The 17,091-nt window shown below is 40.4% G+C and overlaps 1 protein-coding gene across 1 annotated transcript in view; it reads right to left on the bottom strand.

The window, feature by feature from the left end:
* Positions 1-17,091, bottom strand: part of CRYBG3 (crystallin beta-gamma domain containing 3) — an 81,708-nt gene that overhangs the window by 28,853 nt on the left and 35,764 nt on the right. Inside the window, exons 4-9 of the mRNA XM_030945093.1 lie at positions 11,142-15,612; positions 10,111-10,158; positions 9,648-9,763; positions 8,538-8,685; positions 2,075-2,214; positions 666-780 (exon numbers count right to left, since the gene is read on the bottom strand). Coding sequence (XP_030800953.1) covers positions 666-780; positions 2,075-2,214; positions 8,538-8,685; positions 9,648-9,763; positions 10,111-10,158; positions 11,142-15,612 — 5,038 coding nt within the window. The remainder of the gene's footprint in view (positions 1-665; positions 781-2,074; positions 2,215-8,537; positions 8,686-9,647; positions 9,764-10,110; positions 10,159-11,141; positions 15,613-17,091) is intronic.

Raw genomic sequence — 17,091 nt, forward strand, 5'->3', positions numbered from 1 at the left:
CAGGACAGAGAGAAAATAGAGTCTGACATATTCATGTTTATGGTCAAAGAGCAAATACAACAAATGCATCTTCTCTAGAAATGTGAGTGAATGATGCTCTGGGAGGGAATAAGAGACTGACCTCACTTGAGTGCCTAAAGAGACAGCTATTAGGTCTTACTCCTTTATGGCTTTTAAACTGTCTCTGTAGGCTTGCTATGCACACAGTAAAATTTGTGTTATACCCCTTCCCATCTCTCTCACATGCAGATCCCAGCGCTGTCTGTCAACACAAAAACCAGCTGCACCTCCCCAGATCTGTGTGCAGAGAAATACTACTGGGTAATAAAGTCCTTATCTGGTCTTCCACCCCAGTAGAACCTAACTAAAAAAACGAAAATCATAAACTTCCCAAGGGCTTTTTGGTTAATTAATTGGCATTGGATGCAATAAAATGAAGAGCCTTTCTGTCTTATCTGACCTCCTTCCAACAACAGGAGTTTCCCAGGAAGATGTTGGGGGGTGCAGAAGCCCGACAAGTCACGGTGACCAAAGCAAGCACACCACGGAGGATTAACTCAGAATGAACATCAGAGCCCAAGCTGTATTTAGGTCAAAACATCTGGGGAAGCAACAATAAAAAAAAGGATGGCACACAACTTATCAGGGAATTGTGAAGCCCTCACCATTCTTAAGGGACGCAGAGATTTTACATCTGCTGAAGGAATTTCAGGTGGTGAATCACATTCTTCCAAAACCGTCATCTCTCCCTTGTAATTCAAGTCTGAATAAGCAAGCCATCTACAACAGTAAGGATAAATAACTCAATCAGTTCATCAATTAGATTCCAAATACAAAGACCTTATTAAAATTATTTTCCTTTTTGTACTCGTAAGAGCTAGGTAATGTTTGAGACAAGCACATCAAAACAAAGCTGTATTTAAATATGCTGGCAACATCACTGCTAGGAAGATCTCAGATACTTTTTCTTAGTCCAAGTTAAATATAAATGAAAGAGAAGAAAATGACCAATTTGTTCACTCACTTAAAAAAGCCAGCTTGCTATTCTATGAGTGTACAAAAAAAAGTCAGTACTGAGGCTGAGACGTTTGCATTGAATTTTATCTAAGATTACCACCTTATGAATTAAAAGCCTTCTTACATCAGTCCCATATAATTTTTTTTCAGTGGAAGTTATTAAAGTATCATTATTTACAACAATCCTTTGGAAAGCTATTGTAATTGTGACGTGACGATTAAAAATGCTGGGAGTCCTTCAGACTGTTCTAAATCCAAAAAAAAAAAGCTGAATGTAGAAGCTGGACACAGGTTTAGGAGACCACACAAGGAATGGAGGAAGAGGCATAGAGACATATGGAAAATTATTTTCTTAAAACTACCAAGTTTTGTCAAAACTAAGACAAGACTCTGTTTTTAAGTCCTTCACCACCCCAGGCTTCACAGACTTATTGTGAGATAGTGGGAAGGAAGACTTGGCTCACATGGAAAGGCAAGACACTTGTAATAGAAGAGCTGCTGTCATTCTGTAATTACTTATGGGAAGAGCCACACAACTCCCAAACTTCATGAACTGTGATGTTTTGGCCCAGGGAACAACAGCCCATTCTGCTCAATACAGGAAGTTCTGGGCTGCCCAGGGACCTGTGTCATACTGCATCACCTCCCTCCAGAATGTCAGGATCTAGCTGTAGCCTGAGAAATGCTTGGGTGATGTAACACTCAATTTCTGGTGCTCAGACACTGTATTATGGTTGTAACAGGGTGGGTGACTCAGGAGAAGTATCTATTCTCCAATGAAATAAAAGCTAATTATAGCTGAGTTGCTTCCTTTATTTATAAAGCTGCTCAAATATGAAATTACTGAAGACTTCTGCCAGCAACTAGGAAAAAATGCCTTCAAACTAGGAGCCCACAGAACACAATGCTGATATGCAGGGCTGGGAATATTAAATGTATGTTTACTAATTTCTGGCAAAACCCTCCAAATATTGTTCATGTTGCTGACTGATTTTCATCCCCTGATATTACTCTTCTATCTGCTGGCAAAATGCTGTTAAAAAGGTTCAGTACTCACACTCCTGATCTGACTCTTATATAAGGGTTTTTCTCAACATCCAGCTCTTCTAAATTGGCAGCTGCACCCTGTATGCAGATGGGAAGTCCCTCTGTACTACCAGCTGCCAGGCAGAACTCCACCTCTGGAATGCCACAGTCCTGTGGAAACAAACCAAAGTGTAATGTTTATCCACACTTACAGACTCTGTCCCCAAACATTCCCTTTTTCACCCCATTTTCTCACCCTTCTTCAGCCTTCATATGATGGAAGGGTTTTATTCTTTTTAAAATGAAGGCTGGAATTTTTAGGAAAGTCAAAGGACGTAAATTTCCAGTTCCCACTAATTTTCAAAGGAGAAATTTATGGCTGTCAGGCTACTTGCTTAAAGGCCAGCTTAAATATTCTCCAACCAAACGACTGAACAGCATTATAAGACTGACTTCTTTTTTAAAAGGCAATGCTTCCATCACACACATGATGCTTGCATTACCTATAACTTTCCAGAAATATCTACTACATTCCCACCTCCACCCCTCCATGACAATTAAGTTCTGTAATGCAGAATCCAACTACAGTATCAAGCCATATGAGTTCAATGTTTTTGTTGTGCTAAATAAATCTGCAGCATTTTAGATGAAGAAGGGGAAAAAGATCAGTAGTAGAAAACATCTATTCTGTTAAGTAGGTACTTTAGCAATTTTCCTGTTACCACACAGATAACAGGAAATTTCATTACTGGAGGTTTACTACTGAGAGATACCACGCTGGAGAACAAACCTGTTGACCACATGCTCCTCTCTAGAATTTGCAGGGATTTTATTGAGCCACCCTCATTTTGCAGTATTTATATAACATGCATAGCTAACGCTTTCTTCCCCAGCACTCAAACAAAACACATCATGAACCAACAAGGATCTGCAAGTCCCTGCTTCAGTAGAGTGTTCCGGACCAGCGGAAGGCAGCTCACGCGTGCAGCTGGAAAACTTCACTTCTCAGCCATAACCTCCCAGAACGCTTCCCCTTCTCCTCCTCACCCACAGGCCCATTTGCTTTAAAAAAGAGGGCTTGAACAGCATACAAAGATTCCCAAAATCCTAACGTGGCTGGGGAAGATGCCCCTTTCACATGTGCTAGAGAAGAGGGATGAGGAGTGGTCTCTGAAGGTGCCCCCAGGGAAGCACCTAATTTCTGGATTTGGGGAGGAGCCAGGAGGGGCACACCATGACAGAGATCCTGCATGGACTATGGCTTCTGAAAGGAAGAACACAAGAGCTTGCAGGGAAACCCAGCAACAGGGCACAAAAGCTCTGGAAGCTACAGCACTTCATCTTGTGACAGCACCTGCAGCGCTCTCCTTTTGCACATGGGTTTTTAGAGGGGTTTTCTTGGGGTGATATCCCACTTCTTGGTTCACAGCATTTTTTTCATTAGCTATTGAACTGTCAGCACTAAGTGTGGCAATTAGAATGGATGCACTTCAGGATATTGTTTCACTTTCCTCCTGAGGCCTGAGGTAACACAGTAATACTGCCTTGGCAACTCTCCCTCCTGCACAATCACGTTTCCTCTGCATTGTACCTTACAAACAATGCTCACTCTTTGTTTTTAGAGCAGAAACTGCAACACCGGAATTTTTGTTTTCAGATTAACAAACCCAGAAAAACCAGGAAAAAAGACTTTCTAGTACAATGCTGTTTTATGGGAACATGCTAAGGAACTCCATTCCTCAATTCTAAGCATATTGCTATACAAGATTTAAAACAAAAAAATACAACACTCCCCATACTTCTCACACGTATATGTATCTTATTAAATCAAAGTTGAGAAATATTTGAAGTCGGTGTTTTTTTTTTTTTCTAAAAATATCTGATATCTAAGAAGGCTGAAATTCATAAATTCAGTAATAAAGCTTGATCCAGAAAATTGGAAGTTGCACCGAGAAGAATTCCACAAATAATGATGCCAGACTCCTAATGGCTTCAGATAAATTCTGAAACTAAGTATCTACAAGACTAGACAAGTAGCAAAATAAAAGTATCTGCCTGAAGGCTCAGACAGAATATGAGATGGACTATGCTTTATTTTAATTCAGTGGGAGGTTTTTGTTTTTGTTTTTCATTTAAGATTGGAAAAAGGCAGTCTGTAAGCTCTTTTCAAGTCTGCTCTCCTGACTCTGAAGCTCATGAGGCAGTCTCCAGCTCAAGAGATGACAAATGTACCAGGGGAGGTAAAGCACAAACACTCATAAAGTCTCTCCTATTTATCACCACCTGTCTCCAGCCAGATTTTGAAAGCAATAAAAAACCTCTACTCATAGTGATTGTATTTTTGTGTGTGTTATAGATTAAGTCCATAAATTTCTTTCATAAAGTGCCACACAATAAACTGAGGTTTTCATCAAAACCAATTCAAATATTTATTTTTAAAGGTGGTAACATTTATTTTTAAAGGTGGTTGAGCAAGAAGTACATCATCTTTTCTAAGCACATTTTTTTAAAGTCAAAAATACACATTTTGACTTAAAGACAGAGCTCAATTTACCTGTACTGATGCACAGACTGCAGAGAATGGTAACATTTATTATTACTGTATGAGATGAATGGTATATATTTGCAGATATACACTCTGTGCCATGCCATTAATTTATACAATTCAAGCATGCAAATTTAGCTTGGTAAATATTGGCCTCAGCATGTTCATATTTGCCTGAGCATATTTAACAGCCCTCATAACTTTCAGAGGCTCCTTCAACATTCCCAACGAAGCCACCATCTTTAGAAACAAAATGAAAACCATACAGATATGACAGCAGCCAGGTGGAGATCCTTCAGTCTAAAGCCCTGCCATCTGCAAGGCGTCAAGATTTGGAAATAAGATACACACATGCACAACTATTATCATGCTAAACTGCTACCACAGTATTCCAGCTCAGATCCCAAACTGGAAGGTTTCCTCCCTAAAGCCACCCCCCAAACTGTGCCACCCCCCATCACAAGCAGTCCAAACTCACAGCATTCATTGTCCTACAGACACATCAGGCAAAACCAGAATCAAAAGCAGGGCAAACACATTAGGCAGCTGTGCTCATTTCCAGTGATAACACACAACCAGCAAATGCTTAGGTAGATCACAGCCTCCAGGCATCCCTCTCTGCCTGCCTTACTCTGTGGTATCCTCCTCCACGAAGTTAGCAGTTATCCTGGAATGCCGGTGCTTCCCTCGTGGTCTTTATGGAGCTGGGATGTTTACAAAGCAGTGGAACACTTACAGACGCCTCCAGAAGAGTAACATGGCCCTCAGCAGAAAGGGGGAAGCTCCTTCTGAAGAGGATTAACACAACCCTCAAGCCTTTAGCACTAAATATTCCTCTTCAGTGGCATCTCTGACATTTTTCTAGCCTGACCAAGAGGTCCAGCAGAAGTGACAGACCTAAAGCCTTTGACCCCCTCAAGGTGCTCTTGGTTGTTTATCCTTCTTCTGGATCTAGGATTACAGCCCTAACAGCTCCAGCAGGGCTAAATAAACTCAGCACTGTTGAGTCTTCTCCTTGGATCTGTCAGCTGTGGTGATTAAATCAGCCTGTTTAACTGGGGTTGTTTTGTGTCAACAACAGGACAAAGAATGACTGAAGTCTGGCTTCTTAAGGGAAATGCCAAAACAAGGATGAGAGAAGAGCCTATTGAAAACCAGGCCTAATTAGTTCTGGTATTGACATGATTGCTTTGTAACATCTACACACCATTTTACTTTAGATAGCATCCTGAAGATAAAATGTGTATCTGCTTCAGGAGTTTTTGGTTTTTTTTCATTGGACCTGTTGGTCCTCCAGGCTTTTTTACCGATTCATAATTCTTGCTCCCAGTGCTCCAGCACTGTACCACTCTTGCTACCACTCACCATCACCAAACCCAGCTACAGAACTCAGCAGGGGTGGTAAATAAAATAATACAAAGGAAATAAATGATTACTGTCCTGTAAAGAACCAGCCAGCAAATGAGACCATCTGAAGCTGCTGAGTGTCTTCCTATGGCATCTGACAAAGAAGTCCCTGCTTAAATTATTAGCTTCTTTTCACCTGGCAAACCACACAAACAAAAGAAACACACCCCTCCTGTAATAGTGTGAACAATCCCATTACAAAGAGCTTTGCTTAAGGAGACTCCACAAGGAATCCAGGTAATCCCTGCCTAACCATCTTGCAGACAGTGATTATAAACTGCTGTTTCAGATCACTTGTCACCTTGCAAAACAGTGGTCCACAAGACTATTCCAGAATGGAGGTGTCAGGAACTCTTCTTGGCTCTTATTTTTGGGAACATAACATTTAGCACCCTCTTTGGGCTTCCAAAAACAGATAGGAAAAAAGCCCAACGTGCAAAAAAGTCAAAATATGTATTTACAGTAGGCCAGAGAAATGACCTGGCTAAACAGACTGTGCTGCAGGAGCTGCACTGAACCTGGGTGTGCAGGCAGACTTTGCTAGCCTTGGCTTGTGTCTTAGAGGAAATCAATTTCCACATCATTTCAGACATGTCTTCATTTTACTGGTTGCACAATCTGTTTCTTTGGAATCTCTTCCCCACAATTTTCTTGAAATTAAATACACATGGATACACCTAATGCATATCCATGGTGAGCCAGGTCACAAGCTAACCAGAATTTTAACAGAATCTCTGCTTTTTGGGGAGGCTTGAAGCCAAATCAAGAGCACAAAGCTACTGGCAGACTGTTCTTTTGACAATACGCTAGCAAAAAATAAAATATTAAATGTACCTCCTACAGTTTCCTTAGTAAAAAACTGTTTCTCCTCTTCTTGGCAAGCTGTTTTCTTCTCAAATATTTAATCAATGTTCAAATCTGTTAACTCAGGGCAACTGAGCAGCCATTAAACAAAGACCATTAAAAAAACTACTTGAAAAATTGGAAGACAAGTCAGACAACCTGGACACAGAGTCAGTATGGCCAAACTATCCTGGAGAAAAGACACTGACAGCCTATGAAAAAGAAAATGGCAGTAAAACACACACGAGCTGCCTGAAAAAGAATCCACTATTTGTCAAATAAAAACAAAGCCTATATTTTCCACAAAAATAAATAAATAAAGTAGCACTTTGGAAAACTACCTTCCAAAAGCAGTTCCACAGCAGCTAAAAAACAACCTAAAAAAGTACGGATGCCTTCACAAATCAAGGTGTAGAGGACAAAACCTGGCCTGGTGAGGGCACTAAACTCACCAACCACACCTGCTAGAGGTTTAATTTACACGAGGAAAGTGTTGATTACTGAACTAGTGTAAAGTAACAAAGCTTTCCATCTGTGTTCTACATAAATGAAACACAGACTGGGAGAAGAACAAAAGTCAAACCTATTCAGCTGTACTGCAAAGGTTTTTATCAAGCATGATAAAGTTAAACAAGTATCTTTCCTATCCAAGAGTCTTCTTTCATAGCCAAGACCCATCCAGCTTCCCTTGGCTGTTATTGTGGAATACCTTCATTTCTTTAGCTGTCTTCCACATTACTGATCAACATTCATATTGCATATTGGTCAAAGGTTTTTAATATGTTTAGCTCAGATAATGTTAACTTAATTATTCTTGCCTTCAGTCAGCCTCTTTTGAATGAATTCATGTCAAAGTTTTTTAAGAGAATGAAAAAGTATTTCTAATTTTTATGACATTCCGCCCCTGTACTGATGACAAAAAGGTTATCAATTTTAAAATGACTTCTATACCAGCAGAAAACAGAGAAACCACTTTACTGAAAATCTTTCACATTGTCATACAAATGATAATCCATTCACAGCAAGGGCCACTGCCCTGTGAGCAACTGGAATGTTACACTGAACAATGAGACCACTAAGTCTTCTTAAATCACAAGATCTGGAAAATATATTCCTCATTCAGTGAATAACAATGGATGCATTATATTTAGTTTCAGACATTTGATTCTTATCTTTTCAACAAAAAGCCTTCTAAACTGATGGCTGTAGGCAGAGCTACATGCTGTAGGTGTACCACTGGTCCAAGTGGAGATCCTACAGATGGCACAAGAGCTGTAGAGGGAATGGCAGCAGTTTTTGGAGGCTGCACTGTACAAACAGGATTGGAAACCCAACTACTACTGAAGCAGAAGCCATACAGACACAGCAGACAGCTTAAGATAAAAACTTCTTCCAAAAAATGAATTGGTTCAATTTAATTTCAAATAACGGGACAGGTAAACATCTAAAAGCAGGGGAGCCGGCATCATGTGAGGGTGGTGGCAAAGAAACATAATCCACCTGCTCAATAACTCAGGAAGAAAGGGAAATTTAGATCAGCAAAACCCCTGGCATTTATCACCTAGAAAGTGAAAAAACTGAGTCACAGCAATTTGAATAATGTCAGGAACACCACACACACATTGTCATTGCTGGTAATACACCAGTGTGACCAACAAATCAATTATTCATGTGAGAATATTGTGGAGAAAGTCTGTACCTTTGTTACGTGTTTGATGGAACCAACTGTGAGGTTTCTTCGTTGATGTTTTATGCCTGGGAGATCCCAAAGGTGATCCAGCACAGCTTCTCCTTCTTCTAGCACATGTCTTAGACCCTGGAACTTTGGTTTCTCATAAAAAATCCAACTGCAATAATAATAAAATGAACTGAGTCATTGCTAGTAGATCATATCTGATGGAAAGCCCAAGAAAAAGCTCTTCTTACCAAGACAGATATGACATTTTTCTTATGCTGTCCCTCAGTAGTCAAATTCATTTTGGTATTGCAAAGTAAAATACATGGTTCTTCTCCAGGACAAAATTTAAAATAAAAATGCAGCTAAACTCCAATGTGAATGAGCAACCTTATTTTACCAGGCCAAATATACTAACTGTCACATCAAAACGTGTCCTGTTCAGGCAGACACTATAAAAAGGCAGAAAACACACTAATAATGGCATTCAGAATTCCTTAGGATGTGAAAGAAATGTATGCACAACCACACAAGGTTGCCTCAAAACTGCATAAATGTGACATGCATGGCTGACAGTCAGAAACATTCCCTGTAAGCCCCACCAATTAAATTCCAGCGCAACAACTGACACAGACCTGGTCCCAGCTTCCCAAAGCAAATTGAGGAACACTGGCAAACTTAAAGGTCCTTGCATATATCCTTCTGTAGCCACATTCCTTTCAATGCCACATTAAAACCAGCAGCTGAGAATGTTCATTTGATGGTTCTTTTGCAACAGCTACTGTATAATGAAACTGAACTGTAAAAACCCACCTTTTTTTTAATTCACATATTTCTAGTAATGATTATGGCTGCACTGGCTCAGCACTTCAGGCAAGAGCTCTAACCTCACTTGTGGCTCTATTAGACACTTCCTGTTTGAAGCTAGCTCCCAGGAGAAACAATATATTTTTTAGTGCAACGTTTAAAACTTTGTTTTATGCTTTTTCACTGGTTTCAGTCTAATTATAAAGCAAGAAAAAGAGACTACTGCAGATAGGACATGTGTCATAAATAAAAGAAATAAAAACAGGAGAGGAACACACAGGCAGTCTTTTGGAAAGACTCTATTTAAATATGACCTGAATTTCTTACCATCCTCTAATTATCCTAAGTACTGTTCCAATGGGAAAGATCCATGATGAGGCATCTAGCACATCTGAATGAACTTCTTGTTTACTTTTGTTGCCACAAGTATCATAAATAATAATCTGAAACAATACACAATGCATGCAAATGAGAGCCCATTTCAACACAGAGCACAGACAGTTATTGTTTTTCTTGCAATTTGTGCCCACTCAACTGAGAGGCTACACAGTTTCTTCCTTTATGAAACACTCTGCTCAATGAAAACAATTGCTGAGAAAGACAGTAAAATTACTAGTGGCAGGATTTTAAATAATATATTCTCAATATTAGCAAGGGGAAGCACATGCCATTAATACATAAAAATACAGAAAATTAGACTAACAACTTCAGATGCTTTCCTTTCAAAAATTACAGTGTGACAAATTATTCCATGTATCACCTTGACTTATGTGACACAAACTCTGCTTACCTTCCCTGGTCTTGGGTTGTATTTGAGACTTGCCCTGTCGATGAGGTTCTGAAATTAAAAGGACATGGCAAATAACTATTAACAGCTACAACAGTGGCACAAAGCACAGGCAGATTATTCTGGGTCCAATATTCCCGTACATGTACACAACTGCCTTTAGTGAAAAAACACCAAGATTTGTTTCACTGCCATTCAGAGCTGGTGTAAACTATTTAACAGAATTATTTATCAGCAGAAAGGAGCATGTGCTAGAAAGGAAGAGCTGTTATGGAAGTTATAACCTTTACAAATGTATTACCCCTTCCCAGCAAACAATAAACTGTATTCCTTAACAGAGGAAAGAACAAAAGATACATCTAACACAGGCTGGAGTATTCCCAACATCGTGGAAAGACTTCTTCAGTTACACACTTGGTCCATGTGGCACTTTCAGATTCTAAACATGGGAAGAACTCTTTCCATACCCTCATTTGCCACTGCTTTAAGCGAACTAAAAAAAGAAATCCTAATCTATGGAAGCAACTATGTTACCTACTTGCTAAATGACCTATAGTTTGTAGAAGACACTGTGATGAAACAATCAAAGAGCCCAGTAAGCTGATATGTATACATTTTTTGGACAAGACAACGCTATTAATTTCAGAAATGAAAGTAGTAAAAGAACAATTTTCATATAAAAGGCAATTCCATCACCTTCAGGTTGAAATGTCCTTAACATGGAGATGTCTGTCTTGTGCTATTATAGAGACTTTTTATTATACATATTTCCCAATTTTACCTTCTGTTCACATATTCTGTTTTACAGTTAAATCACTTTCACCTGTGTGCTGAACCAAGACTGTTATCTTTTAAAATTTATCAGAATACTTTTAACTATGAAATAAAAAAAGCCTAATAACTTGTCATAAAAACTTTTGATTGCTTTTATGATAAAAACTTAATTAAAAGGAAGCAAGGAGGATAGGGAGGCAGCAACTTTGAATCTGAGCTAATCACTTTGGTTATAAATATCACGTGACATGACATCTTACCGCTGACAATTCTCCCAGTTTTGGCACGGTGTTGTCTTGAAACCAGTGAATCTTTGGCTGCAGCATATCCTGAAGAAAGCTTCCAAACCTAGACCCCTTTTCAGAAGAGCCTTTTCTGGCAGATTTCAAGTATTGGTAGTACACACTTGTAGGAGGCTGTGTTACAGCAGCATCAGCTTTCTCTGGAACTGGTTTACAAGGTGTCTGACTGGGAGAAGACACATCTGGAAACTGTTCTGGTTGCTCCTGTGAGTCAAGCTGCACTTTTGAAAGAGGAAATGATTGTTCAAGAAAAGATCTACTTTGGTCATTTGATTGAGGGGTTGGATTAAAATTCCCTCTGCACTGACTGGAAAGGCAGTTGTCTTCTCTCTCAACATCAGGAATATCTTCCTCATATGAAGGTTCTTCCTCTTCCTCCACCCCGTCCTCCTCATCCTCCTCCTCTTCGCTGAAGCGGGCAGTGAACTGCAAGCGCTCGGACACCGACTGGAGGAGGGAAAGCACAGAAGTGTGCTCAGAGCTGTCTTTGGAGGCTCCCTCAGCACGGCTGTCTGGGGACACGTCCGTGGACAGCACATCCTCCTGGGAGCTGTCGTCCTCGTAGATGGGGGACAGAGAGAAAGGATAAACCCTGTAGCGCTTGGCCTCCACGCTCAGGAAGGACTCCGAGCCGCGGCTCTCTGCTGCTTCGCTCACCTTGCTGGCCTGCCCAAAAAGACACCCTGACTCCTGCTTGCTCCTTGCTCTAGCATGCCTTAGATCATCTGTATTATCTGAAGACAAATCTGAAGGAGAAAGAGAACCAGTTTGCATCTCATCAGTTGAGATGGATTTGTTCTCAGTTTGAAGAGCACCTTCGTAAATGATGGTAAAAGAACTGTTTTCCCACTGTTCAATTAGTGGAGAAGAGGCTAAAAGTTCTGTTGGTTCCTTCATGTCATTGCTGCAGTCCAGGCCATTTTCTTCAGGCTGATCATTTCTCTCCATGTCTTGACCCTTGATTTGTGCCAGCTTCAGATTCCCATTATTTTGGGCAAAGACTGCATTGAAGCAGTGTTTCCCTTCACTGGCCTCTCCAGGAACAGACGGTTCAGGTACCATGGAGTGTGTATCTAACCCAGCATTAACCTCTGCTCCAGTATTTGCCCCTTCTGCTAGTTCCTCTTCACTCTCCACTGCCTTGGAATTTTGTAAGGTTGCTTCTACTTGTACAGGTACTTCCTCTGCAGCTTCTTTCCCACAGTGTTCATACAGACTGTCCTCTGCATTGCTTTCCAGAGACTTCTGAGGGCTGCTTTTATCTTTGGAGTCACTCTGCAGGCTGATACATTCTTCACCACACATAAAAGATGGCAAATTAACATTTACTGGCAGCAGTGTGAACTCTGGCATATTTGTATTATTGCTTGAACCTTTTAACTGCAATGGCAAAAGTGTTTCTTCAGCCACAGAAGCATCTCTATCTATAAGATGTAAAGTTCCATCAGATTTTCTACTTACTGCTGATAGTTTGCCACACATTTCTGCAGCCAGATGGTCACACACCTTTCCATTGTGCCTCTCTTTTGCTGGTGTCAGAAGATCTGATTCTGGCCCTGCTAAACTGCCAGAGGGAAGAAATCCATTTGTTTGAGGAGTATTTGCATTATTTGCTACTTTTTCATCTTTTTGGGGCCAACCTATGCCATTTTCCATACAATTTGGAAGCAAAGGAGGACCCGAGCAATCTGTCTTTTCACAGTTTACAGCTACAGTCTGAGTTTCAACCATTTCTGTTGGTTCCTGAGTGTTGGCAGGAAACCTCATATCCAGACGTAAGGTCTTTGGCATTTCAGCCTCAGGTTTAGGCTGAACATTTCCAGAAAGCCTTTTCCTCTCAGTGCCTTGCTGCTGACTGGATGCCAGCTTTTGTATGGCTGAGTTAATGACCCCATCAACTGTTTCTTTTGCTTTTAGTTCTAGTGCCCTATGTAGGTCAATTTTATCAGGAATGGAAGAGAGTATCTTTTTATCTTGATTATTTGTATCCACTCTTTCATTTCCTGTAAACGAAGATGAGCCTCCTCCACTGGGCTCATTAAAATCTTCTAATGATTGCACAGTTGACTGGATTTCTCCTGCTGCCAGCTGTACACGTTCAGCCTTCTGATAATTTGTAATATCCATATTTATTAAACTATCCTTGCTCTCACAAAGCTGGCAGACACCAAAGCCTTCTTTTGCTATTATTTCTTCTGTAGCCAAGTGTAAAACCAAGTCCACAATTTCTTCAGCTTTCTTCAGCAAAACAGCAGCATCTGGGAAAGAAGAACATTCTTGTCCTTTCCCAGAACAGAGACCATTTGCCTGGGCAGGTGCAGCAGCTTTTTGGCCAGAAGGGGCTTCCGAAGGAGCAGAGGCACCAAGAATCACCTGTCCCACAGCATCCCTGCAGACAGTCTCAGAATGGGTTGACTCAGATGCAGTTTCCAAAGATATCAAGGGACAGATAGGTGATGGCACTGCCTCTGCCAGGACACTGCTGTCAGCCTGCTGTGTGGAGAAGGCCTCATCTGCCCCATCACTAGCTCTGTGACTGGAAGAATTACTGTTCCCCTGAGTAGTGCTGGACATCTGCAAGGCAGAAACAGGAAGATTGGAGGCTTCTCTGGATACCAGAGGAGGAGAAGTGGGCCTGGAGATGCAAACAACCTCTACATCTACTCCATCAGCACAGCTATCAAGCACAGGAGGAGTAATCTCAGGTTCCAGAGAATTTGCTGGGCACAAAGTTCTCAGGTCTCCTGAGCAAGGTGTCCCCTTGGTCATCCTGTTTACAGGGATTATTCTCCCAGACTCTGCAGCTGGAAGAATAAAGCTGTCCTTTTCAGAAGCAGCAATCTGGCCATTTTCAGAGTTAGTGGCAGAAGGCAGCATTTTTCCTTGTTTGTCAGATGAAGAATCAATTACTGTGGGTGATAGCCCAAGTTTATTGCTGTTTTCCTTCTTGGAAGAAAAATTAATGCACCTGCTTTCAGAAACAGGTGGAGATTCAGAAATTAGGTCTACATCATCTTTTTCACAGGTGAAAGCAGAATGGCTGGTCAAAGGCTTTCCTTCAGATCTCAAGGCAGAATGAGGAACCATCATAGAGGTAGACTCATGGGTTGGAAGCACTGTCAGCTCATCAAAATGTGTTTTCACACTTTGACACCCATGTGCACATGGCGACACATTGGCAAGGTTTTCCACTGCAACCTCAGACAAAACCTTTATTGTGTCCTCACTCTCCTTTCCTGGACAAGGAAAACCAGTCTGCTGTGTAGCAGTATCTTTAGAATTCTCCACGTGGATTAGCCCGTGACCATTTTGTACATGCACTGCTTTCCCTGACCCACTCAGTTCTTCATTACAAGTCCCTCCGCCCATGACTGTATCTTCATCATGTCCAATAAATGACACTGAAGCAGTTAGATTGCCTGTGGTCAAGCAATTTCCTCCTCTGGATTCCATGCTGAGTGAAGTAGGTCTTTGTTCATTAAAAGGAAAGAGAATGGTAGCAGGACACTTCCATGGATTTTGCTCTCTTTCCACAGCTGTGACAATTTTCTGTGCATCACCATTTCTTGGATCACCATCTTTACTGTCACTCCTGGTGTGCTGATCTGCTTTCTGCTGAAATGTAGTGGTACTGAAATGAAGCCTCTGGACATCCAATGTTTGCTCTGAGTGATTATTCCTGTGATGATTACAGCAAAATTCTCCCTTCCCCTCTTGCAGTTCTTCGTTAACAGTCTCGCTTTTTGACTTGGGTGAATGTAAACAATTATCCTGTTTTTCTTTTGGGGACTCTTTATCACCTGCTTTACTACAATAATTTTCTTTATCAAAGTTAGAAGTAGCATTTTTGTCTGTCTGAAAAAGAGTTTCTGCTTCTCCTGGCAGTCCATTTTCTTTTCCAACCAAGTCGTTTGCAGAACTGACTTTAAGGGAATGAGTACTCTGGGAAGTGGAATTGCTTAGGATCCCACTGTTTCTACCACTAAATGGCAATAATGAATCTAGTGAAAATGTCCTTTTAACTTTTGTTGCAGCTAAAGCAGGTGCATTTCTTAAGTGCAACTCGTGACATGATTCAGTGGATGAAGCTGTGGCCTTTGCAGTTCTTTCATGTTTACTTTTGCTCAAGCAATGCTGACCTTTACCAAACTGTTTGTTTCCCACTCTAACTGCAGAAGAATTTAACATGGCATCATCTTGGTGATCTTTACCCTCATCTCTTCCATTTTCTTCTATGAGGCATCCTGATTTCACAGACAGAGTTGTCTGGACACCTCCATTTTCTTTGACTGTTGAAGCATTTCTGTTCTCAGGACTTTTTTCTCCTTTTCCAGTTTCTGACTGGTTCCTGAGGAGCTGCCTGATCCTTGCAGAACCCCGATATGTTGCATATGTGACTGCGGGTGCCTCTGGCTTCCGTCGTGTCTGCCTGGAACAAGGATCATCAATGTCAGCAAGGACAGACAATAAACTGCTGGCACAATAATAAAGTTTAACACTAGCTGTAGATGATGTAAAATACTGCTTTATTCCACAGGTTAGCACAAACTGTAGATTGCACTCAACACTATTTTCCTCTTGCTTCTGCTAAACAGAGGTTTGTGTGACAAATGATATGGACACCACCTTTTACCAAAAAAGACAACTTATACTTTAAGTAAAAAAGTATATGCTGGCTTAACCAACTTCTATCATTTATTTTGTACCAGGCAAGGGAATTACTTCTGACAAGCGTCACTGCAAGGCAACATTTGCAGAGACATAATCAATAATACTATTTTGAAGATGTCTGATCCTTCCAAAACAGGCCTACACATTAAAACTGAAGAAAATCTACTACACTAACGTTCATTAGAATACTGAATTGAAATATAAACTTTTACCCAAGCTCTCAACATATTGTCAAAAAACAGGAGGAGGAGGAGGAGGAGACACAAAACGTGGGGAAAAAAAGGAAGTATATAACAGGGGATGCTTTTTTGAACCACAGGGTAGTAAGGAAAGAGACTGAATGGGGAATGGGTAAGAGTGAAGACCCTTGGAATGCTGGAGGGAATACCAAAATGGGAAAACTAGAAATGTTACAAGGAATTGATGAATCTAGCTATTCATTAGTCTTAAATTTAGCAGCAAAAACAGTGAATGCAAAAAGTAAGAAATAAAAAAACACCACAGAGGAATTGCGATCCTGCTCCTTTACTGCCCTTTCTCATAACACTAAAAATAAGTTCAGAGCCTGTCACTTTCAATTTTCTGAAGAAGCAGCTTTTCTCCTTTCTTAAAACTATGAGACATCACAAATACTCACTTTTCTTTCAAATGCTTCTCTCTTTCCCCCCTATTTTTCCGCCTGTTAAAGAATTCTTGCAAAAATCAGTCACTGTCAGCTTTTCCATTCTTCACCTTAAAGTAGATGGTCAGACTAGACTTGAACTCTCTTCTGCCTCAGCCTCTACTTAAACTAAGAAGAAACCCTTCCAAAGTCTGCTAACACAGTGAATGCTGGAATCAGCCATTCAGCTGTCTGGAAAATTGTCCTACTCATTTCAGGAGACTCTCTTGGGCAAAAAAACAACAACAAAAAAAGGTGTTGGCTAAGATTTTGATTTCTAATATAAAAGCATTGCAATATACAAAGACAGCTTAATAGCTTCTAAAAGCTCTTTGCACCTTCTCTCATTCATTCAATTTTGTTTAGAAGTTGTTACAGCTCTAGAGTTGAGAACAAATAATTTAAGTGAGAAGTAAAAAAGAAATTTACTAAGGAAAGTGAAACATCTGAGTATCACTGAATAACTGTACCTTCAAATCTCATCTGTATGGGTTCTGAGCATATATTCTCTCAAAATATATATAAGAATATAAAAATGGAATGGATTCACCAATCTAAAAATAGAATCTATTTTCC

This window comes from Camarhynchus parvulus, chromosome 1 (assembly GCF_901933205.1).
Source record: "Camarhynchus parvulus chromosome 1, STF_HiC, whole genome shotgun sequence".
Classification (NCBI taxonomy): domain Eukaryota; kingdom Metazoa; phylum Chordata; class Aves; order Passeriformes; family Thraupidae; genus Camarhynchus; species Camarhynchus parvulus.